The 26,448-nt window shown below is 44.0% G+C and overlaps 1 protein-coding gene across 7 annotated transcripts in view; it reads right to left on the minus strand.

The window, feature by feature from the left end:
* The window catches only part of LOC117155449 (dystrophin, isoforms A/C/F/G/H), a 437,811-nt gene that overhangs the window by 355,960 nt on the left and 55,403 nt on the right, over nucleotides 1–26,448 (minus strand). For all 7 annotated transcript variants that reach the window (XM_033331460.2, XM_033331413.2, XM_033331467.2 and 4 more), the window contains one exon: nucleotides 7,300–7,511. In XM_033331460.2, the coding sequence (XP_033187351.2) occupies nucleotides 7,300–7,511 (212 nt within the window). The remainder of the gene's footprint in view (nucleotides 1–7,299; nucleotides 7,512–26,448) is intronic.

Consider the following 26,448-nt stretch of genomic DNA (forward strand, 5'->3'; position numbering starts at 1 on the left):
CGAGACAAAGCTGTCGTTTGGCCATACAGCTTTTCTTTGCATCGGATTAACGAATAGCTTGTACGCTTTTATCGGTACGAGAACAACAGGCATTACTCAACGTGCTCGATAGACCGTGTTATGCGTACGAAGGTTGAACGACCTGCAATGTACAATTTTCCTTCGCTAATTGTATTTTTCGTATTTATTGAGCTCTTGCTTCGTAATATCGAACCACGCTCGTGGAACGAATCGTCGTTCCAGGTCGAGAAAAATAAAGTTTAATTTTCACTCGGCTTCGATGTCTCTATAAGAACGGTTAATAAGCTTATGGCGTTATTTTTCGATATTTTTAGATTAAACGTTGAAAAAAATCGCGCGATATTGTTGGTAAAGGACCCGCGAAATAATTTCTACTGCGAAAATTCCGCCGATCTGGAGGCGACGCGGACGTATCTCCATCTAAAAAGGAAACGACGTTTACGAGCCACTAAAAAGTGGACGAACAATCATAATCGACTTCGGATGCCGGGTAACGCAGCCAGGAAACGGATGTTCGAGGACAACCAATGTTTCTGCGAGTCGTGAGCGTGTAACTTTCGGGGTAGGTCGATAAATCGCGAAAGAGATAAGCCGGAATGCTACAGGAAATTAAGGTCTCGCTCGGCTCGACATTTTCTCCCCCCTCGACGAGTCTGTCGGAGCTTCGTATCTGAGCCAGTGTCCTTCCTCTCTGGCTTTCACTTTAGCCCTCCGCTTCCACATAAAGCCGACCTGATTAAGTGCATGTTGTCGAAGAACGATCATATCTCTCATGTGGTTTTCTTCACGGCGTACTTTTTTTCCCCTCCCTTCTTGAAAAGCCTCGACGAGAGAAGCCCGATGAAAATGAAAGGCCTAGACGTCGTCCCCCGGCTGTCCCGAGGGAGCACACAGCAAAGGAGGGTGGAAGAATATATATGTATACACGAGCAAGAAAATATTCCTGCCAGTCCTCGTATATATGCCACCAGACTTTTCACGCGACAGTAGATTTGATATTTGACCTGCTGAAAAATGCGCCCGGTAGAACGATGATTATCGTCGCACATACACAGTTGTCGTACGGAATTTCAGAGCAACGTGGAATTCCGAAGACGATTGACGAAGGAAACAATGCGAGTAATAGCTGCAAGCTGTAGGCAAATATTTTTTTACGATTCCTTTCTCTCTTTCTTTCTTTCTTTCTTTCTTTCTTTCTTTCGTGTTGACTTCAAACATTCTTGGCTTCTTAGTCATACAGTTCACTCTTGACTAACTTTCTCTTCAGTGCACGCTTCAGAACGTTTACCACGAGCACACACTCGGGTATCCTCGCGAAGCTAGACGAACAAAGCTGCACGCACTATACGAGGACAATTGAAATTAAATTTGTTTCGCAACAGCGATATCGTGTTTAAAATCTTCCTCCGAGTTGCTCGATCGCCGTGGTGGAAACGCGTTGATGTAACACAGCGAACAACGACATTCGACGTTTCAGAAAATTTTATCCGTGTTCGCGTGAACGAGAACAAGACGACAGAATTAAAAATACTGAAAGTCGAACGATCATCGTGGCTCGGCCTGACCTATATCGAACCTCTTCCACTTGTTCCGCCGATATCGCTCGAAATAAACGAACGGCTTAATTTGAAATATAAACGCAGCTGTGACGAATCGATACAAGGTTCGACGGGCGATGAAAAATAGACAGAATCCATTTTATTCGATAGCCATTTCGATCGGCCGGCCGTATTTTTCTCCAAGCGAGAAGAATTCGGAAATAATTCCCGAGGAATCGATAAGATAACGAGAAATAGTTCGCGCTTTTGCAGCGGAACTGTCGGAGGATTGTTAATGGAACACGCTAAAAGATCAATCTCGAATCCTCGAGATAGCCAAGGAAACACCGGCCAACTGTATCGACGGAGTATCGATATTAAATTTCTCGATGAAATTGGAATTACTTTCGCTTCGAACCGAAACGAATCGGATCGATCGCGTTTCGTCTCTGTTTCCTTCCGACGAAACGGCCGAAACTTCCCGGCATTCGTGGCGTACTTCTGCGTGAAAAGTTCAACGACTCTTCTCCAACGTTCGAGCGCCCTTCCAACCGCATCGTTCGCCATCGTTGTTTTACTTTCTCTATGGATTGTTCTCCCGTAAAAAAAAAAAAATTCCTTTCCATCCCCTGGCTGGCTTGCGTTTTTTCAGCTTCGAAATACGAACGTTTTAAAGCAACAAATAACGAGAAACGAAGGAAACAACGAAATGGCATCGAAACGAAGGTAAATCGAGGACCAGAGCGAATTTAATATAGAGGAAAGGTTGACAGGGCTTGCACAACGTGCGAATACACGAGGGTACCATACGCGTCAAATAGGAAAACATGTCGCCGAGACGACCAACAAGAATCTAATAAGCTAGATACCACGGCCTTCTCAAAGGAAAATGTGGTACAAAATAGTTCCTGCGCCAGGAGACACAGAAACGAGGTTTTGTACGTACCACGATGGAAAGAAGCTACGGTCTAGAAACACGATGCACGACCGAGAAGGATAGAGTGGCCAGAAGGAAGCCAATGGACGAAATCCTGGTGTCGATATAAAGAACACGCGTACCTCTCTATATCACATTCTTTGTCGTGAATGGAAAATGTAGTTTAAAAACTTCGGTATGGACAAACGTAACGCGAATAAATTGAGTCTTAAATCGAGCCCGTTTAAAAATACTGCAACCTACTTTCCTCTTGCGAGGGGTGCCCTTTTGTTTGTCTTTCGTTTCTTCGTCTTTCTTTTTTCCTGGTTGCACAGAGAAACCGGTCTGAAGAGGCAATGACGACCGAGTAAATCGATCCTGTAAGTAGCATAGCGTGCACGAAACGAGGCCTAACACGGGGCAAAATAGAATTTCATTGGCAACTGCGATTCCTGTTCGAGTCTCGTTACCTCGAAGCCTCTCGTCGCTTTATGCAAACAGCACAATACTTGTCAGCGAGACAGCATAGCCGGAAATGGAAGAAGGGAGGTAGCTGTTATGACGTCGGACCGAGCCTCGAGTCTGACTGTTGACTCGGCAAATAGGAAAAGCGTACCATACAATCGACACAATAGACGAGCAGAGATGACAATAAAAGCTATCCGACCGAGATAATTACGAATTTTTATCTAGGCCGTTCGACTAGAAATTCGCTTGTGTAAGCCGTAAAGTGTCACACGCCCATCTACACGAGGACACGCTTTCAACGAAACTGGCGCAAACGTGTCTCCATTAAGGACGCCGAGTTTCGAATTTAGAACGCTATTTTTGGAAATGCCAAGTTTCACGTGTTCGAAGAGAAAGTTTACGGCACAGAGGAGCCTAAACTTTTAACCGACCCTACCTGGATTTTCGCTTCCACTTCAGGATCGATGAAGAAATGTAGAACGCGTACAGAATTCGCGCAATTGGTCTCTACCGAATTAAATTTATTTCACGTACGAACATTTTACATGCTTATTTGTAGGAAATTATCTAAGAAAACGATAAAGATTAAAAAAGCAAAAGTTGTTCAAAGTATCGAGATACTCCCGTTAGTCGAACGTATTTAGTAGTAGTTACACTGGAACACGTAAATGACAATCGTCGAAGCGACGCGACACAATTACACGAGATAAAGGAAGAAATGCGCGAGCGTGCAAAGTAGCGTCAACAGGCGGCAACAATATAGCACGCGGTACGAGTTAAAAGGAGCTTGATAAATCGGTACACGGATCGTTGCACAAAGGAACCTCGCAAAAGGACAAGCGAGGATGACGTAAGGGCGAAGAAATTGCACCGAAAATGAAGTAAATAGAGACGATACCCGTGTTTTAGTATGTTAATGCGCTCCTTATAAGCAGGGACGTCTCTCAAAGACAGTATTTCTTCAAACGTCGTGAAAAATCTATCGTACAAGCTTTAAACAAAGTGCAAAAAAATATCGCCAAAAAGGCACGATAAAAATACGAGCGAAAAGTCAAAGGAGACTTTTACACAGACGCGTTGTTTGATCAGAATGGTTATTAAAGTCAGGATAGAAGATCTGTCCAAAAGAAACGGTCTTTATTGCCTCGAAACAAAATGTGAGAAAAGTAGTTCCGTCACTCAACTGGCGAACAATATTTTAACAAGTCGCCCGAAGCAACTTCATTGTTTGCAGACAGGCAAACTTCTCGAAGAATACGTTTTGTACAAATAGAATCCAAACGCTGCCAGTAGCACAAACACGTAATAAAGTCGACGGACCTGGCTATCGTACAACGTGGCGCGACTGAAGAACAAAAATTTCATAATGGAGAGATATGAAGTTCGGTTGAAAGAGGAGCGGTCTTTTCCAGCACAGGGAATCTGATTTAAAAAAAAAAAAAAAGAAAAAAGAAAAAATGGAAGTAGAAAAGGAAGAAAGACGATCGAAAAAGAAACGAAGAGAAGGAAAATGGAGATTATAAGAGAAGGTCGTGTCGAGGAAATTTCGAACATCCTGTCGGAGCAGCCACTTCGATAAGACGTTCCAGATTCGAGTATGGGACGAATGAAGATCAGGGCGCCGCGAAGGCAGAGAAACGGGAGAGTAACTCGATAAAATTGACCGAGTTATACGGCTGCACGAGCGGTTCGGCGCTCCTCTGCGCCGTCTCCGCGCTGTCCACCGGCGTCACACAAATCTAATTCCTGTCCCTGATAACCGAACTCATGCCGACCGTGGCAGAATATTCCGCCAGAATCGAGCTCCTTCGGAATTTTTCGCTGTCGGCATATTTCAGACGCAGCTATTCCCGACTACGTAAGACTACGTAGGTGGAAACGTTCGACGCAACAAATAATCGTAGCTGATGCTGCGAGAACCAGCGAGATTTCTTCGAGACACGAGACAAATAGAGAAATACGACGAATTCGTCGTTTACTTCTTTCGAGATCGTGGAATTGGGGAAGAAAGCTACTTTCCACCCTAGCAGCGAGACTAAGTTCTTTGTTCCTTTTTCCACTTGAACTATCTAAAACTGCGACTAAAACTGCGTTCGTAACTTGAGCGACATATTAGTACTTTTATAAAAATTTGATACGGTAAGCGTTCAGATATTTTCGCGCTGCTTCTATTAATTAGTAATTTATTAATTAGTAATTTAACGTTACACCTGCGAACAACGATACGCTTTACTTTATTAAAATTTTCTACGATGACAGAATTCTTAAATTCTTGTTTCCTATCAAAAGCAGCGATTCCAAACTTTTGACCAGTAGAGCGCATCATATGAGTACAGGTTTTTTAATATTCCCTAAAAGTACATAACTGTATTCAAAAACATGGACGTTTCGGGGTAAGCAGTCGAAACGCACGATTAAAAGCACACACCGTGAGATTTTTGTTTACCCGGAACGCGTTTTCCACTCGAATGGAAATCAATCGGCGTCCGAGCAACGAATATCGAAAGGGGAATTAATTTCAGCGACTCGTTCCGCTATCCAGTTAGACTGTCCCTCCTACTTTGAGAAGCATGGAACGCGCGTTACCCCTTATTTCTGCGAGCAGATTGCCCGTTGCCACGGCGTATGAATTTAAATGTCCTCGACCGAGCCAGTGCCGTTAGTTGCCCGACTCGAATTCCACCGCAACGTTCGTGTGTGTACCTTCGCGAAACGCGCATCCAAAGAGCCGCATTCGCGATTTTAAATAACGTTTGTCTCTAAACGCGTCAACTCCCTACAACATTACCGCACGTTCCCGTTAGAAACGTCTCTCTAATCGTTCTATTAGGCCGATGAATACGAAATGTCATTTTTTTATTTTTTTTTCTTTTTTTCAAAGAAGATTTTAACGTAATTTCTGCGAAGCTCTATATCGCTCGATCTCGGCGATTTCTACGTACGTCCAGTGCACTTTTCTAGCCGCTAACTGGCTTCATTATAGTAGACATATGAGAATTAGCAAATCTGGAATCAATCGAATGGAATAAAGAAAATATAATATAATAATATATAATATAAGTCTCGAAAAATGTAACTCTTTTTAATCTTTAACTTTTTTCAAATGTTAAATTTATATACCCATGCCAGTTTTTCCAATCGTAAATTCAAACTTTGCACGAACGATATTTCATAGGCGCAGTAGAAATAATAGAAATTAAGATAAAACCGGTGTACCTAAAGGGAAAGAAGGGGTACCAAAATGAAAGAAAAGTTAAATTCCATAAAGTATCGTTAAGAAGATCGGAAGAAACGTAAGAAAGACAACGGAACTCGTGGAAATTTAGAGTTTTTGTGCAAGTCGTAAGCGCACCCTCAGGCACGTCCATCCGTTACGTTGCTATATTCTCATCACTCTCTTTCCACGTAATTTATGAGTTTTAATTAGCCAAGATGCTCGAGGCTACACCGACTCCTGGCATTATCGTAACTAACCTTACCACCGTCGTATCACTGTTACACCGGGAAACTCACCCCTAAAGTTGTTCCGTACTCGTCATCAACGAAAACGACCAAGCCATCGTTAAGATCGTGCTTCGCGCGACAACATATCGAATTAAATGTGAAACTACCACGTTCCGCAAGCTAGAACGGCCGATTTTTTTCCTTTCGACGGTCAGCGAACGATATCGATTCGCGTTGATTATTAGCCAGGTTAATGGGCAACATATTTCTTTGGACGTTATCGTTCCGATGCTGTGGGGCAGGAGACGATGTCCCTTTGTTCCGCGATACAGCCTGTTGCTCCACGCTATTTACAAGGGGTAGTTATCGTTTTACGTGGCGAATTTTCGAAAATTTTCCACCCTCGTCGATCCACCACGAAACGTCTAAACAAGTGCCGTATAAATATCGCGGACACTTACGGGCACATGAAAATCTTATCGACGATTCGATGTTTTAAAGAGAACGTTACGTAATAGCTTTTATCACCGAGAAGCGATTTATCGTCTGTATCATCGGTCGGCTAGAAACTGTTACTCGGAAACTTATATATCGCTAATATATATTTTCTTCTCGTGTATAGAGCTTCGTTATATAGTTGGTCGTATAATATATTTTACATAAAACGAAACGAAGGATAGAAAAATGTAAAAGAAAGCATTCTTCGAAGTAAGAACGAGTCTTTCGGTAAATGAAATTAGGTTTTGTCCATGTATCTACGTAATTCTTTTTCGTCGCGAAAGAAACAGAATTTTCTCGGTTATCTAGTGAGAAAAAGTGAAATATTTGCTGTTTCAGGTATAGAATGTTTTGTATCAAATCACTCGCCCTAAGTGTGTATTGCTACGTGAATAATTAGGATTAAAGTCTTACCTGCAGCACCGATTTGTCAAAGCCCGCTACAAGGGCGGAGGGTGAGGAAGAAGGCGAAGGCGAGGACGAGGGCGAGGTGGTATAGGCCGAAGGACTAGTGGCAGTAACGGGGGTCGAGGGTGTCGAGGGGGCAGGGGAAGGTGTCAACCCCCGAGGGCCCCCTGCAGTTGCACCCGATGCCCCCGGTGCAGTTCCTGCAGTTTTTTCCACTTCTGTAACAGAAAAACCAAAATTCCGTTAAGTACAAAGTAAAACACGATATGAAAGCTTAAGAAACGATAATTTTCTTTCTACGTAATTTACTGTCCGTTACTAATAATGTATATCGACTAACTTAATCGTTAATCAATCATAATTAACGATATCACGAGTAAACTGAATTGACGATTTCTCGAAAAACAATAAATCATCTGTAAATTAATAGCGAGGCTCTTGGACGGCCGAATGAAAACATCGAGGAACGTACAACATCGAAAACCGCGGAAAAGTGAAAACCGATATAAACGAGCCACCAAGAACTATCCCATCGAACGACTACGAAGTCGTCGACTCCAATACAATCAGCTTTGGTTTCGAAATCATATCTCGCGATCCAATCCACGTCGTAACGACGCTGTGCGATCTAGACTGCTCGTCCATTGTCCAAATCACTCTTCCACGTTGCGGTATAAAAATTCACTCGATTCTCAATGCCACGCTACTCGTACGAAATACTCACATCCATGGCTGTAATAATAAAATCGCGTAATAAAGTTCGTGCAAGTCTTTGACCGTTGATCCGAGACTATTCGCGGCCAATCGATATTTTCGTCAACCAGTATCGATATCCGCCACGCGAATTCCACGTAGCACTCGGGGCCGGTCTCGCGCGTGAATTATACCGCAGCTAGACGTATTAAAAACCATCGTGACCCATTTGGTCGATCGTGACGGGAGACTGGATTCGGCTGGACTGGCGCCACAGTAAGAAAACTTGTAATTTTCCGGTCGGCCGGCGACATTGTATTCTTTCTCACGCGCGGCAATAGATAATAGGAACGAAAGAGGGAGCGAAACTCGGGGCCTGCAGGAAGTCGAAACGAAACTCGGTTTCGAAGCACGTACCCGGACCGAAGGTACGGTCAATTCATTGAATAGGAAAGTAACTTTCATAGTTTATAAGTTTACCCTCCGAACTCACTTCGGATCGAGTTAGTGGGAAGACGCGAGAAAGGAAGGAAGAGAGAGGAGAAAAGGGAAGACAGAGTTGGCGTCAGGATCTCGAGCGAAGATTCTTCGAAGATGCGTTTAATATGCTCGGCTCTAATGTAATTGAAAACTTTCGTTGGATTCGTTTTCGTGGCGGTCGATTTGCAACGCCTGCTTCGCGCAACTTGAAAGCTCGTTCGAAATTCCATAAATTACTGTCCTCGTGATCGAAGCGGTTGAAAATATTTCCGTTCCGCTTGCGTCGCACTTTCAGTGGAATAACGTTTCAAGAGCCGGTCCAATTAGACGAATCTTCCAATCGTGGCCAACGGTTCCCTTCGTTTGTTATCTTCCGCGAAATTTTCTCGCTAATAATTTCGCCGCACCTCCTCGCTCGGTTTTAGACGTACGTATAGTCGTGGTCGGAACGGAATGCAACGGCATTAAACTCGGAGTAATGAGAATAAATCGGGCAGGGAACCAGCTCCCTGATACCGCTTTATTGCCCGTCCGTTTCAGTCGCAAAACTTCAAGAAATCGCTTTCCCATGTCTACGGTTTTCGTAGATGGGGTTCGCGTTCAATCGAATTAATTTCGTCAACCATCATACTTTGAAGGAACACTCGGTTAAGTATGACGTTTCTCGCTTTGTACGTAGATAACTAGACAATTATAGTTGCACAAGGTATTCATTTTTTGTCGTCGAAAAATGTCACGTTCAAGGTAAGCGTAAATAATTATCGCTTTAAATGTTAAAAGCCTTCTTGTTCGTTGAAAAGAGGACGAAATTGGAACATAAATATTCCAAGTCCGTAACCGGATTAAACTCGAGAAACACAATGAATTCGGCAATTTAATCGAGAAAGAAAAATTACCGCACGGATGCAAACTGGAACAGAAGGTTTAAAGAGACCGATAAGAACTTGCGAGTATCGAGTGAACATGGTTCTAAACGTACACTGAAATAACCAAAAGATAAAAGATCGCCTTAAGGATTCATTGTAGGAGAAAGATATGACTTTTCTGTTCTCGACTACGGTAGATATCAAAGCGTTTAAGGCCTTGGCGGAGGATCTCGAACGCGACCGATACGCGAAAATATGCCTCTGGAGATCGTAAATTACGCACCGGAGTTGGTCGGAATCCGCTTTTGCAAAAGCCGTTATATTTTTATTCGCCGGGCTCTCGTATCGCCCGACAGTCCCATGACATTATCTTAACAACCGAGGGAGAGGGCAAGTTTTATTGCTGAATTTCGTTACGTTCTTGCCTGCAGTCGGCAACAGAAGCCGGAGAAGACGGAGGGAAGCTTAAGGGTCGAGACGAACGACAGAAACTCGTTTGCTCGTGTAATTACTCATGAGCCATAGAACTTTCACGGACGAAGAAGTATTTCTCAAGCGACGGTATCTTAATGTATTCGTCAAAACGTTACTTTCTTTCGTTTAAGCGACCAAAGAGCGACGTCCGTTCCTCGCGGTATTGCCAACAGGTTAATCGCGGAACAAAATCCTCACCCCGAGACTCCGTCCCTTCTCCTCTTTCAATTTTTCGCTGAAACGAAGACCGAATTTGTCTTACCGCCTCGAATTCCTTGCCGAGAGTCAAATATTTGCCGATAATTTATTTCAGTTTACGAGAACTTTTGCAACGCCTGCCGAAGATATTCCCAAGCTCTTTGATAAAAACTTTGACAAAAAGGATGAAGATTTGCGAATAATTGAAGAAACAAACGAACGAAACCTACTTTAAACCGACGATTTCAGAAATCACGACCGATTATAACAAACATAACACAATACTAAAAATAGATGTATATCGTTGTTCCGTCTCGACAAAAGTCAATAATAATCCGTTTTATTAAGAACATCTTGCACGCTTCTGGCAATTGCAGAAACGCGAAATCCGAATGCAGCAATATCGACGATTTTGGAATTTGCAGTTAGAGGTTAACGCGCGTCATAAATTTATAATCCGAACGTTAAATTTCCTATCGCCATATATATTCTCTCGATATCTTTCCACGGTACACCCAGCTCAGTAACAGCACTGAGCCACTCCGCATAATCGTACGTATTTTACGTCGTTAGTCGTTCGAATGCATCCGATTTATCAATAAATTCGTCTGGTAAAAAACGTCACATTGCGATTAAAACATCGTAGACTCGAGCAACAACTCGCTCGTACGTAGGCGTCAGACATAGTTATTCCTGACGCGGAGGTTAAACAACGAAATTAACGGCGGACCAGTGTCGTGCGATTTATGGGGTAACGCGGAAACTCCATGATACACTGCACGTCCGTATTTGCGTGCATGCACCTGTACCCTGCGCTTTCTCTCCGCCCTTGGACGAGAGACGAACTTCCTGCGAAGCGCCAGCAAGACAGAAGAGAGAGACCCGCCGTGTACAAACCTCCAAGTATACCTCCAAGTATACCTCGAACTTGCGTCATAAGTTCGTACCACTAAGTCCTTTTCGCATTCCGAAGTTGGATAGTCGGCGAACTAGTCGCGCTACTTGAGTTACACACTAAATACATAATAACGATGCTCGCGTAAAGTCTGCGCACCGTCTCTCGTTTCCATCCCTACACGGCCCGTAGTCCCGTTAGATTATGCTAATCGAGAAGGAAATCCCGCTACACCGGAAAGAAACGGAACGCGCGAACGCCGTTTAAAATTCTCCTCGCCTTTTGTTCTTTAGGGGCTTTAGCGGCTGACGCGTACACTCATACGTGACTCGTATCGCAAGATGATATTTTTTCCTCTCCGCGAAATGAAGCGGAAAAAAATTCGCTTGCGCGAGAAATGTCGTGTGTACGTACGTGCGGAGCGTGTGTTACGCTCTTCGATAGAATAAATCAAATACCACCCCCATGGGGAACATTTGTCATGCGAGGGATCTGTTTGACTGGCGCTAGTCTTGCGGATCGGGAATAGTTCGGGGTTGAGGAATCTCAAGGAGTTCGAGCCGATTTCTATCCAATTAGGGAACGCCGTGTAGTAATCGTACCTTGTCAAAACACGAGACAAGATGGAATATTTTACATACGATATTTGTTACGAGACCGCACGCCCTTCCCCTTTAATTCCGAACGGAATCTGTAACGCGAGGGACTGGTCCACGAAACGCTACTGAAAGCGAGGGTGTCTTTCTGAAGAGGACATTCGTAACACTTGTCGCCGCAGCAGCTGCCAAGAGGGAGTTATTGCTCTCTCGTAACAACGGCGACAGGGGTGGAACTTTTCCAACTGGTGTACCGTCAACGGGAATCAGACGCCTGGCCAACGGTGGTCTTTGAAAACACGTCAGCTCTTTATCAAAGCTAACAAGAAGCGTCGACTGCCGCGTCGCACCTAACCGAGTGGCTGTCGCACGGAAAAATCCATCTTCCTGCGTGGATGCGGCACCGTATGCTCATAGATACAACCGCAATTTCCGACCAACTACGTGATTTCACACATACGATCGAGTAAACCACGCAACGAGCAAACGTTCTTCCAATCACCTCGATTATCTCGTTGCCAAAAAATTACCATCGTGATATCACGCGTTTTCTTCCGACGTTTACGTTAATTCTAACGTACGTTCCTCGAATTTTCCATCCTGTTACGCAAACACGAAATGATCGAACGCAGACGAGAACGTTTCGAAACTAAAGAGAACGATCTGGGCAGCGTTCGACGCCATCCTCTGGACGCTATTTGTAAGAACAGAAAGACTGGTGCGACGCGCGATTTATCCACGCGTACGAAGAACACCGTGGAGGAGACGAGCTGTAGCTCGGTGGCTGAACAAACACGAAAAAGAGAGACGAGAGAAAGAGTCGGGAAAGGTAAAAGGCGAGAGAGAAAAGTAGGAAAAGAGAGGCAGAAATCCCTTGTTAGCGGCTGCTAGGTCCGCCGGGATAAGTGCCGTGGGGTGGTACACGGTGAAAAATAGGACGAATTTGCAGCGAGAAACATCAATTCTCGCTGGCAGTAGTCTTATTCGGTCGAGGAGGCCCAGCCGGAAGAATCGACCGGAGAAAGCGACCAAAGTACTTGAAGCTCGCTTTCTGGTGAAAAATAGGAAAAACCGCGCCGCGAGCTTAACTCGACCGTTCGTTCGTCTGTCCGCCTGTCCACCAATGGGGGATAAGTGATGCGACAGCACAGCCCGGGAACCAGAGGAACGAACCTTGACGAGAACACAGAGACAGAGAGTCACGAGATTCCCCGGGATAAGCAAGGTAAAGAATAGTTGGAGAAAGTGGCGATAGTCGGTGAATGAGAGTGATAGATTGCGCGACGTCATCGACCGACACTCTTCCACCAATGGCCAGCTCGACCATCGTGCTCCGCAAACGGAAACCCAATCGTTCGACAATCTCGACTTCCGTTTCGCTAAACGCGACAACCCTCGTATTCAACGCGCGCCCCAGCTGTTTGTTTGCTACCAAAGACTTTCATATTCGGGTTTAGGCGCCATATCGTAGTTGGGGAATATTTTATTTTTCAGGTATACAGTGTTATACAAACAGAGAGGTAAGTTACAATTATTATTATTATAGGTTACAATTACTAAATATAATTCTTGTTATAAGAAAACGTGAATATAAGATTTCGATTGCTTAGAAGCCATACTGATGTACTCTATAAATTGAAGAACAGAAAAAAATGGCTAAAAACGCTGTTTTTCTTCTATCTTGGAACTTGCCATTGTTTGTGTTGTTTTCTTACATCGCCATAGTCGTAATAAACACAAAGATGTACGAACGATATCGCGTTTGCTGTAGGGGAGAAAATTGATTAAACGTAACATATATGAAGGCCAAAGAAGCGTAAATGCGAAAGAAGGAAAGGACGAGGGAGAGAACGGGATTGTAATGAAATTCGAAGAATGAAAGTACAAATGTGTTAATTATCGTACGTGATTGTAAAGAGGAAAAAGTTGGAACGATAGAGGGAACGAAAGAATTGGAAGGAAAAAAAGAAGTCGAAGCTATTTCGAGGCAGCCAGCGTATCCGGTGTTCGCGTTTGAGTCGCTATTAAGCGGCGAAGAAAACCAAGCGGAAAATCGAATGAAGGCTGAGCGGCGGGAACGCGTCGTTGCCGTCTAAAAATTAACGCGTTTAATTCCCAGTGTCGGCGATCGCGTCGATCCGTGTATTTCACGGAGAACGGACCTGTGAAAAAATAGCGGCGGGAGAAATTTAAAAATATGTAGCGGCACGCGAGCAGGACAAATTCAAATCTTGTTGTTGTTTTGTTTCGGAGTACTATGACCATTAGGTCACAGGTATTGCAAGGAGTAATGAACTCCGAGCAAGACAAGGTCGCCGCGACTTTCAACCGTCAAACGCAGTCGAGTTCAAACTTTCCGACTGTCCTCCGACCAGTATAAATAAACAAAAACGAAATGACGAGCGAAGTTTAGCGATCGCAGTATAAACATACAGACGCATCAGACGTATATACCGAGTTTCTCGAGACTGCGCGTATTTATTTCGCGAAAGTTATTATATCTGGACTTGTGCTTTGTGTCAAATCAATTTTATAGACAATATATTTATCTTAAATAAATTGCTCACAAACAGTAATCTGTATTTCGTGATATCTGATAAGATCAATCCTCTACAAATATTTTACAACGATAAATCATGACGAATTCGCGTGGCGTGGCGAGGCAACACCTGTCACGCCGTTATGGAGTCTGTATTTTAATCGGCAGGGAAGGTTTATACGTCGAACATCGTCCTGGTGAAACCGACACGGGACAAGAGACGTATAGCGAAATTCGACCAGCAACTAATCGCGCGAGACGCAGATCGCTTCCATTAAAACGTTCCAGATATTTATTCGAATTTTTCAATGACGAGCAACGAACGATAAATCACGAGGTGATCGATCGGAAGAGAACCAACAACGAGAACGTAGTCCGATTTTATGCACCACCACCGGTTGAAAAGTGATACACGCACCGACGAACGGTTCAACCCTGGCTATTGTATGACCATTAACGAATCAAAGTAATTAGCTAGACGCGTATTGTGCGTCGCGAACGTCGAACAAAGCTCGTAAATCGTTCCGCGCTGAAAAGCGCGATGCATTGCCGCGGCCCGTAACCGTTCAGCCAGACAAATCGCCGTCAATAAAACAAATAGATATCCGTCGACGATGCGAATGTAAATGAATCGATAAAATCATGACGAACGAGGACAGGCAGGACAGGATTAAAAGATTTCCGTGGATAAACCGACAGGCGAAAGCTCTTCTCCGCGTGTCCGCAACAACAAGCCGCCGGTAGCTAGAAACTGTGGCCGGATCGTGAATTAAAATAAAGCGTCCGCGCGCTTCCTACCAAGAATACCAACTTCACGGAAGCTTAAAACTTCGGCTTGCCGTTAATGCTTGCCCTCGTTTCCCGTGATTTTCAGTAAAACTCTCTCGTAACGTCGAGTAAATCTTCCGACGGATTCCCGTTACGACGAACTCGCTCTGCCTCTACTCCTCCACCGGTATAAAATATAGATTATCATCGCGCGTTTACGCGCGTGAGGGCGCGCGCGCCTGCCTGTCGGTTCGTCTAAACGTGCAAAATGTTTAAACTTTTAATCGAGCAAAATAAAAAATCGAAAAAAACACGGTGAAAATTGGAAAAAGATATTAACGCTGAAATCGACGGTTAAACGGGATTGAAAAATTCATAAGGAGAAAAACGAGACTAAGTGGCTCGTTATATTTTTTTCAACAGTTCGGCGTTTAACTTTATGGAGGCGAGTGAGAACGCGGGTAACCGATTTAATAAAAAATTTATCGCATAAACACAGAAAGAGATCCAAAAAAAAAAAAAATAAATATAACGACTAGAGGCACGCGGATGGTGGTACAAGAGGCTATTAGTCGTACTTGTTCCATTATTTCGATTTTAATTTGGGGTCCAACTGTATACCTGTTAAATATTTACCAGTACTTTACTACCCTCTTCGCGTGTCCTAACGGCAACATATTCGGCACATTATTACCTTCAGCCGACTTTACCTTGCGTAAACTAGAGCGTTTTAGTATTAAGGTGTCGTGTAACAAATGAGTTTTGTTACTACGATGTCTTCGTTATGAATATCCCTCGTAGGAAACTTTTACGTAGCCACTTTTACGTAAAATTTCACGTGGATCTGGCGGTTCAAGAATTTTTCTACGGGTTAATGTAGTTTAATTTAAGTTAATTTCATTCAATTTAATAAGCACACGGGGAAGGAACCCTTTTACGAGAAGCTAATATACAGTAAGAGAAAAGCAAGTGTCGAGATGATACAGTCGCTGTGAGGCAGTGAGACGAGCATTTGTATAAATACGCTGTGCTAAAACTAAGCCAGCTACCGCTCGGGTTAGCTGAGGTTACACACACCTTTCTTCGTTGGTTGAGGTGGAAGAAAGATTAATGCCATTGCATAAAACGTTGCCTAAATCGCATATACGGGCAATAGAATTAATAGTAATTGAGCGAGAAGCAAATTGGCAGCAACGCGTATCTCTCTTCTTTCCTTTTAAATCAAACAACGTGCTTTCGTTGTAAAAACTTGAAAGAACAGCCGCGTGGTGTGAAGGGTAACGTTGCCAGCGAACAGCGGCTAATTTAAACGGACGACGCATGCAGTTTCTCGCTCGAACGATACCTCTTAAACGTTCTGTCGCAAAGCAAAGCGATAGAAAAAAAAGAGAAGAAAAAATAGAAGTGAGAAAGAAAAGGAAATGAAGGGGAAGAGAAGAAAAAAAGGGAAAGAAAATGGACCGACGCTTTTCTCCCCGTGGAACCATCATGGCAAAGGACGAATTAATCTGGCTTCACGCAGAGCGAGCGGCCCTTTTGCTCCACGTTTTCGATGTAATTGAATCTCTCGTCTTTGCCAAGGCAATTGTTCCGCCCTTCTCGCCCCCGGCCGAGAATTCAGGGCTGCTCTCTTACCGCGAGAAATTAATCTTCTCTTTCGCGGAAGCGATTCCACCGGCGAACCCGGTGGGGGATAGAGAAAAATAAAAGTGATAGAGCGCTAGGTTCGGTTTTCGATCGGTCGGCAAGAGCCATTCGTACTCTTCCCCGGGCTCGATTGAAAATAAATTCTCTCGATCAGCCTTCTCTCGATGCTCCTTGCTCACACGCTACGATCCTATGCGTCGTGATCCTTCGTTCCGAATTCAAGTATAAGGTACAGAGCAACGATAGAGTATCGGCGATCTACGAGTGTAATATTTCGGTAAGAAGAATTGAGAAGACGAGCCATTACAAAGAATAAATTATATGCAGCGTATATACCGTGAGAAGTACCGGCATATATCCTGTATCTTTCAAGGTAGTATTTCTTTATCAAGTTCTATATTTCATTTTCGTGATAGAAATGAAATTTGTCTAGTCGTACGAAAGTGCTACTAAATGATAGGAAATTGAAGATACATGGACCCAATTAATTGGTACGAATACAACGATGCGCTAATCCTTCGTGCGACTACTATTTATAATATCAGAAATTTATTCGTGGAGATTTTTCGCGAGAATCTTCGAAAAGAAAAGCTATTACGAGAGATGAATTATTTTTCCAGAAGAAATCAGAAGAGACAAGTCCCGACCAAGCTCCATTAGACCTTATCGTATTAGGATAATAGGATTGCTTTTATTACGCTGTTCTCGAACAAGAATTTCTGTTTATCAGCGTAAGACACTCCCGTCTCGTTCTTTCGGATACTACGTTCGGCGAAGGGCACGAACACAACGAGGACGGCTCGACCAGAAGAAGAGAGAAGAGGCGCGGGAGAAAAATTACTTTCGCGGCAAGACGTGACGGAAATGCCGGAGCAAAGATTGCAAAATTACGGGACATATTTAAATATTGCGCAGCCCCGTCGAGGAAAGTTTATCGGCGGCGAAGCAGCTCCTCTCGAACGACGGCGACATAGTCGCAACTTTTAACGCGAAGGATGGCACCTGTAGGTCGAAATTACCGAGATTTAATAAATCCCGCCGTGCTCGAAGCGGCGTTAAAAGTTTGACGAAGAGCTATGGAGGAACGAAAGATTACGATAAGTCGAAAAATGAAAAAAAAAAAAGAAACGAAATGAAAGAGAATCGAGAACCGGTGCATCGCGCTCGAGTTCAGACCTTCGAAATTGAATACGTTCGCGTTTCCGTTAACACCTCGTTCTCTTCGTTCTTCGCGACTGCAATTACAGTTTATGGGAAAGTTGATTTCTGTTAAAGTCCGCTAAGTTTTACGACGTCGACTTAACCTCTTGCGCCTTACGATTTCTTTGCAAATTATTTAAGTTTGTTTATTATTAAGTTAGCTGTTCACTCCTACAGCATCGTGTCAGGCTAACATCAAAATGTATGCAATATTCTAATGCAGCATAATCTTCGATCGATATACCAAACTTTGTTACAAATGTAATTTGCTTTCATAGAGTGTGACGTGGTACTATGAGGCAAGGGGATGAATTCAAAGATCTCTGTTCTAGAATAAAGCGCGTTTGAAAGACTAGCAATGGCGTAGGTAAATGACGTAAGAAAAATATAACGTTTCGATGTCGAAGAAACTTCACTCTTATGAAATTTCTGCACGTTCAAATGCTGCACGTTCGTTTGCACGTTCTCGCGCTAAAAGGTCTATCAAAAACCGCAACGCAGTAGGAGAACGCGTTCGCGGTCTGGAACGCATCTCACGGCATGTTCTATGTGCGATAAAAGCAGATGAAAAACGTTCCGGGCCGGTGTACGAATAAAAGGCGCGAACGGGTGCTCCTTCGTCTCGCTCGTCGACAAAGAATATAAATCATATGCTTAAGGAAGTAGTACGGCGAGCATGGTGCTCCTTTTGTACGGAAGATTACGGAGTGCAAAGGAGTTTCCTCATTTTTCATCGTGGCGACCGTCGGAATTAACATATTCATAAGATATTTATCAACGTATCTCTTTGACACCTATTTTTTGAGCGCACCGCTTATGAAACGAATAAATTAGACGGAACGAGGGCCATCTTTCCTCGGCTGACGCACAGAAGGAGACGGAAAGAGGGAGAACAAGAGGACGAAAGCTTGGGCCGTGCTACGTAAAATATGATACACGATGTATTCTGGCCAATAGCGAACTTTTTTCTCCTTATAAAAGTAACCAAAAAAAAAGAGAAAGGAGGAGAAAGAGCAAGCTAGGCAAACGAAACGTCGAGAAAGAAAAAATCATAGAAAATAAAAGAAATTCTCGACTCAGGTTGATCAACGTGTTTACGAGACTTGCTTCGGCAAACAAGACGACGAAAATTTCGACCGTGCCACGTAAAATATAATACGCGATGTATTCTGGTCAGCCACGAATTTTTTTCCTTTGTTAAAACAGGTAAAACAGAGAAAAAGAGTGGAAGGTAGGGAAATGAAGCGTGTAGAGTGAACAAAATCTGGAAAAATAGGAAAAATTTGAAGGGAGAAAAATCAAAGAGAACATCCTCGATGTATTCGTGATACGGCGTGGCGTTTAAACAGAAAGATGACCGGGTACAGTGCAGGCTGGTACCTATGCTTATACCTTGGTTATACGCGAACACAGAGCGGCGTACGTAATTCTAGGATGACGTTGGTGCCTCGAGACCTCGAATAGCTCGTGCTACGCAGTCGTCTTAAACAGCCTTCGTAATAGAACAGGGGATTTGACGCGGACACGATCATCGGTAACGCGTTCTCTGCCATGAACACAGGCACGCACACGCGCACGGCTACGTTCACCGTGCGGTGTGCAAACACGAGGCTCGGTTGACGGCGTATGCATAATTCAGGAATGCGTGTGTCGTCGATACGGCAGCGAACGACGCACGATAGTTATGCATATGTTCCGTACGGATGCTATGCCGCATACCATCTCTCTTCCTCTTCCTCTGTCTCTCGTTCACGTTCGCTATACGCTTCAGCTTCGATTTGTCTCTCTCCCTTTCTCATTCTCTCTCTCTCTCTCTCTCTTTCCGTTTCTACCACCTCGTTCGAATGCACTCCACTGATTTTTTGGCTGTTGGCCAACACCGACACCATCGAAGAATCTGTTGTATTGCACGCTGCCGACACTAGAAGCTGTTTCCGAGGATCTCGACCTCTTCGTGAGGGAAGTTTGTCCATTATTGCTTCCAAAAGATCTACGGGAAGTCATCGAATATCGAGAGGATAAATTACATTTGCGAGTGGATGTATCGAAACGAGTAGAACGTTGCTGAAATATTTGGTATAGTCGTGGACCAGGTACGAAAATTATCCGGAAGAATTGTTGGAGAATTATTGAAAACGCTCGAGTCGCGTTTAATGTCCCTCGAGGATCGCTCGAGATCATTGGAAGTTGTTCGATGTTATTTGAAAATCAAGTATTTAAAAGTTTTGCCAAAAGCTACCGACCGTACAACACACCCTAGTGTAAACTTGTAAAATATCACGCAACATATGCAAAATCGATGGTTTTTTTCAATCAAGTATGCAAATTAATGGGAACACGCGGCAGAGCAACCGATTGCTAAAAGCGTCAAGAGAAAGCTTTAAAATACTCCGGATACTCCATAGCGATAATCAGCTTGTTATAGCAAACCTTTTTCCTACAACTTCGGTAACAAGAATTTTTGAAGCTTTCCGGAGAAGCGTTGGCGTTGGCGGAAGCTTAACGGAACTAAAACAGGGCTTAAATCTTAGTTCATTCTCCGTAACTCGGCAACAATCGTCTTAACGGTTAAGTTCAATTTCTTGTTTTTCTCCTCGCGAACGCTTTGTTTCGATCATTCTTACGCTCCTCCCACGGTCGTCAGTCCGCTTAATCTCGAAAGTTACCAGACCTTACTGCTTACTTAGTCGTAAAACCGGCAAACGAACGTAGAGTGGGAAGAAGTTCGAACGATAATCCCGGCGTGGCCGTGCGACATTTAACGAGCCACGTAAATGGCGAAGTTTACGATTTTGGCTTTTATTTAGAAAGTTTGGAACCAACGGAGACGTCGCCGGGTCCTCGTCAAGTCGATGCACGCACACATACGCGTGACACGCACACTCGCAATGACAGGGTAAGCTCAAACACACCGTAAAAGGGAACTCACCCTCGCCACTCCAGTAAATAATTAACCGTATAGTCGGGGCTCGAGTGTTCACTCCTCGACTGAAGGATTCCCCTTCGCTCCATCTTTCGACAGCAGACGTTACCTGGACGAAGATACTATCCGTGCACATCCTCGCGATTCTCATTAAAAATACCGTTTCCACGTTTCCTCTCTTCCCACACCCTCCGCCCCCCCTCTGTCTCTCTATCTCTATCTCTTTGCCTCTCTCACGCGTGACGTCTATGGCGCCTGATTTTATCCTGTCGGGTGACGAAGAACGAGCCGAAGGAATAACGATGAGAACAAAGGGGGATAGAGCGATTCATCTCTAGATCCGACATGGACGACGACTTTTCTTCGTAGCGCGAATAATTTCTAGATCTCGAACTAGGTAGTTAAAAGATTATAGAATCTTGTTAAATAATTCGTTACACGTAATACCGTGTGATTGAAACTATCAAGTTTCTCACTTACTGCTCGCGGACGTTCGTCACATCATGCATAATTGAAGGAAATTCTCCGAATCCAGTTCGACACCGGTCCCGAGAGAAGGACGACTTTAATATAGAGCCGCGCCACTTTAAGGAGATGAAACCGTACCTACGCAGACATTACTCGATTCCATCACCGTGGCGGAGCACGCAAATTTGAAATGACATCCCTTGCAAGTTCGACGCTAAAGAACTCGGTATTCTCTCGTAAAATGTCAGGTGGCCAGGTGGTGCTTTTAGTTTACGGGTCTCGTTACTGCTTTATCGTGTGTGTCGAGATCAATAACGCTCTAGCTATGACGATATATTTTCCCTCGGTGATCCGCGGCAGTAGCTCTGACAAATCCCGGACCTGTACACGCGCTCCTTCTCCCGTATTCTCTTCGTTTTTTTCTCTTCGCTTGCTTCTTTTACCATATTCTTCGTACTACCACCAGCAGATGACTGATTATGTAAAAATGTTCACTGCGTCATCTGTCTCTTGAAATAAATTTCATGGAACCGTGAAGGTGTACCGTTCTTCTAAGTACCGAGTTCTGAGAAACGAGGTTTTCTTACATTCCCTTGGCACGAATCTGCGCCGTAATGCAGAGAAAAATGCGCTGAATGCGAACCTCGAAAGCTTTCGAATAGGGAAAAAATTCCTACGTACGTTCCTCCTTCGCGTTTACGTGCCTTTGTACCGATTTCCAACCCCGAAAACGCGACAGTCCGCATTAAAAAGCCGATGATAATTCGAACGATGGCGAACGAAATACGCAACGATGCGTACTTTCCTCGAAGTAACGTTAAGAAGTATAAAGAAAGAACGGTATCGAAGTTCAATAATTGCGAACGAACTCTGATAAAACACTGATTCGCTAGGATTTCTCGGTTATCCGATGTACGATTATTCGAAAACGCGTTGCGTCGGTTCGTTGCAGACGTTCGTCCGTAATAACACGCCGTGTTAAATCGCAGAGTGCTAAAAAATTCATTAAATTCACTCGCCAATTTTCTACTAACAAGGATCGGTTACAAGCACGATTTCTACGCTGCTGGAAATAAAATCTCGACGTAAAACGGACGAGAAAATTGTATATTTGTTTTACTATAATTGTATTTTTAAGAGCGACGTTCGAGATAATTAATCATTCTTTATTCTACGATATTATGATCAATGGAGAGCCAGAATCTCTGGAAAGTGTACGTATTTTTTCATTCTTCCATATTATTTTCAATAATAAATATTTTTCTACATTGTGCGTAAAATAATAACAGACTCCTTTACGGTGAAATTATTTTTGACACAAGTTTGAAAAGAATATCAAGAAAGAGGAACTCTGCTACTTCTACCATTGACTCTTTAAACGACAATTAATTCTTGAACGAAACGATTCGGTAATTAGTATTCCTCTCCAAACGACTCCATTTAGTTTTGCACCGGTAAAGGCAAACAGAAATTATTCGAAGCGATTACGTCGGACAAACTGTACGCAAAGCTTGGAAAACCATCCGGGAAGAGTGGCAGATAAGGAAAGCTCGCGATACAAGCGGTCGAAGGCTCTCAATCTAATAATACTCGTAAACGACGACGTTCCACTATGTGCACGTGTTCAAATATTAATGCTTTGTATCGCAGGAGCGCGAAATAGGGGCGAGGAAAGGGGCGGGAAAAGGGTTGGGCGCGTTTAGTACACAAGCAAATAATACGCAATGGCGTCGAGTCCGGAATATTGTCGTTGAAGTGATTATCGACATTTAGGCATTCCCAGCCGCCAACAGCAATTTCCGCTCACGCGTGTACGTACATGCCTCGTATAGCATACGCTGTGGAAACTCCAGGTGTGCAATTAAACTGATCCGCAGCGCGTTGATTTGTCCAAGCGATAGAATCTGCGGGAGTACGTGTGATCGTCTTGGAAAAAGAACAAAAAATTATCGACCGAAGCTGATCGGCGAGACTCTGCGAGATTTACTTCGCGTGGAATCTAATTAGTAACGAGAATGGAATGAAATTCGAAGCCGATTACAAATTCGCCGATCTCCGAAACGAAGAAGAAGAATCGATTATACGATCGTAAAATTTTTCAAACTGAGAAGCTTCTATTTTTCTCTTTTTTTTTTCTTTTTGGACACCTATTAAAAGCAGTTTCATCCCCTGTCGACCCTGTCTCGTTATCGAGACGATAAAAACCGACGGTGTTTAAGGGAGGAACGGCCGAACGAAATGGTATCGTCGATTTGAGCCCAATTTAATTTGAAAAAAACTTTTAACGACCTCGGTCCTAACAGCGGAACAAGGGACAGCTAAAGAAACAGGGCGGCGCTGGAAACTGGGTGTGAACGCAATTTACTCGTGCGACGCCTTGGCGATATTCCGGCTGGTCCTAATATCGTGGACAGGATCGAGAGACAAGGCTGGAGAAGAAATTTATCAGCGAACTACGCGAAAGGCGTCTCAGCGAAGGAAACGCGAAGAATAAGCTCACGGTATAATCGAATTAATCGTAGGTGGTTCGTCGCGAAAGAAACGTTCCTGGAGAAAATTAGCTCGAGACAAAGTGCAGCAGGAAACTCTATTACGACCATTACCTCGAGACAAAAGGAACGAACAAAAGGAAACACGATTTCACAGGATATTCACCGAGCAAGGATAATCGAATGCACGCGAAATCAAACTTTTGGGGCGAAAACTAGCGTTGCCAACGTTCCCGTACCGAGTCGTAGCGAAACGTGGCAACCACTGGCTGTCGTGTCACATAAGAGTGGCGAGAGGCGGACAGAGAGTAACAGGCAACGTGTGTTCGTGCATGCCTGTGTGACGAGGGATGCATTCAGAGTAGAGTACCGTCGTGTATCGAGCAAATATTGATTCTGAAGCATACCTGTTTGCTTGACGGCCGCTACGTCGTATTCCCGTGCATTTCTCTCTTCTCTTCGACGATTTCAGATCTCTGCCTCGCACCGCGACGCCTCCCCCCACTGTCCCTATATGCCCGTGTATCCAGCGGAGAACACGCGCACCATATTATCAATGTAAATACAAAGAATTCCTACTTTCAACCAGATGCCTTTTCGTTCGAAGCCGTACGAAACGAATATACAGTCGTGTTTAAAGAACAACGAAGAGCTAAAACTTTTCTCATTTTACGTACCTGAGGACTCGCGGAAGGTTCGAGAGATTTATTCTCTCGATAAGCTGCAGTTGCGGTTAAAAATCGAGAAATTTCATTTCGAACGAACGCGAGTTTCTTCGATTTTGCAGGACAAGGAGGGAAAAAACGATCACGAACATTTCCCTTACAAATCCTTGTACCGCATGGACGAGCGTCGGGCGGCACAGCAGACACATGCAGTTTGAATGAACGGCGGACGAACGAAAAAATGGATCGGTGACTTGCAAAGCCATTAACTCGTTTAACCACGAACATCAAACGAACCACGAAGACCGATCATCCAGCTTTGTGCCAGGAAAATCGATTAGCTGTCACTGCCAACACTTAAAACATCGAGTTCCGACAGCTGACTTATTCGTCAACCAGCAGGATCCATTAATAGCGCTTAATTGTCGTCGAGATCGATTCACCGAGTCAAGAAAATCGTTCCTTCGATCGACACTTTTTTCGTATCCTCTGTTGCCGGTTCGACGCTTCCGTCTTGACAGTCTCGTCTTGTAAAACACGAAACACGGTAAGCTGAAAAGCGAGAGAACAAGAAGAGCGTAAGTGATTCTAGTTGAAGCAAAACGATTCGAGGAAACACGTTCGGCGCATTCCGGATGAAGAAGAAGGAAAGCGCGAGGCGTGGCGAACCGAGAGAATAAAATCCCGAGAAACTTCGGTCATAAGGAAACTGGCTGGATCTTCGAATGCTGGTAAAAGCATGTGCCGGATGAACAAATTTATGCGAGTTGTTTTTTTCTTCTTCCGTTTCTTTTTTCACGATGCCGCTTTACTCTTTTCCTTCATTCACCAGACACGCTCCTTTGCAAGCAACGCGATGTACAGCACCGTGAAACCCGCTATTAAAGACTGGGCTGGGCCCCTGTATAAAGAGAAGTATCTCCACAAGGTAAAAGCAGCTGCCGTGGACCTGTACAAAAGCCTAAAATGCATATTTCAGGAAATCCACAAGACGAGACGGGACGAGACGCGCGTAGAATCGCCGTGCTTTATTTATGAACACCTATCCTGCCCCGTATCTCGAACGCTTCGCGCAGTCGAACACGCGTCCGTGTTACTCCAGAATTTTCCCTCGAAGTAACCGATAATTTAATCCTAGCAATCTTTTTACACCAATAAGAAGGATATCAACGCGTTAAGATCAACTTTATTTTCTCTGCCGTGACCATAAAAATAAGAAAAAGCAGAGTTTAGGTAAAGCTAGCATATCCTAGGATCAAAATTTTTTAATCCTGACACTCTCGAGAATGTTAAAACTTTAGAATACTACACGATGGATAAAGAGAAATTTTCGAATCGCCCATTAAACGGGGAATCGCTCGTTCGACTGGCTAATTTGAAGTTTTCACGAAGATATAATCGCCGTACGAAACAAGATTTCAATAGAACCGAATTCGAACCTAAATTACACGAGTTCCGGATTACGTGAGAAAGTGGTAAGGGTCGGCGACGTGTCTTCAGAGCGCGAGGGTTGTACACGTACGAACGAACCAACTTTCCCTTCGTGTACACGTGTGAAGCTTCAGTGTCAACAGCGCACGAGTAGCGGGCGAACCACGTGTACCAGACGAATGTGAAAGACAAGAATGCGAGGGATTTTACAGCGCGATTCCTACGACCCCCTTGTGGCCTGCGGTAAAATAATCCCACGCGGCTCGTATCGCATGCGTAACAACCCCCGAAGAGATCGAAAAATCGAATCCCGAACTCGTAAAGTTACTTGGCTTCCTGTGCCCTATGAAAACCAGAGTACGTCCATCTCGTGTGACACGTGCAATCTCGCCCACCATGATTACTTCTGCTCCAAGATCACAAGGTATTATTTTTATCGTCTACTTTTTTCGTCTTCTCCCCTTCGGATAAAAATATTTCAGAAGACGGTTCGACGTATCGCCTGCTTTTAACGATCGTTGGCACCACCACTTGTCTATGGACAAACGATTCTCGTTGGGAAATGGATAAATTTCTGACACGAAAAGAACGACGTCGAGTTAGAACGTATGGAAAGCTGTAAATTAAATTCTTGCGATGGAAGAAGAACGGAGAAGGGTTGGCAAATTCACAGAAACGACGCTGTAACGTAGCTGCATGGACGGCGCCCACGTGGCAAAGAGGAGACGACACAGAAAGAGAAGAGCGCATCCGGTGCTATTTGTCTCTGACATCGTTCCAGCAGGAGAAGTCTCGTTCCGGACTAAGCTACTTTCGCTTTAGC

The sequence above is a fragment of the Bombus vancouverensis genome, chromosome 7 (assembly GCF_051014615.1).
Source record: "Bombus vancouverensis nearcticus chromosome 7, iyBomVanc1_principal, whole genome shotgun sequence".
Lineage (NCBI taxonomy): Eukaryota > Metazoa > Arthropoda > Insecta > Hymenoptera > Apidae > Bombus > Bombus vancouverensis.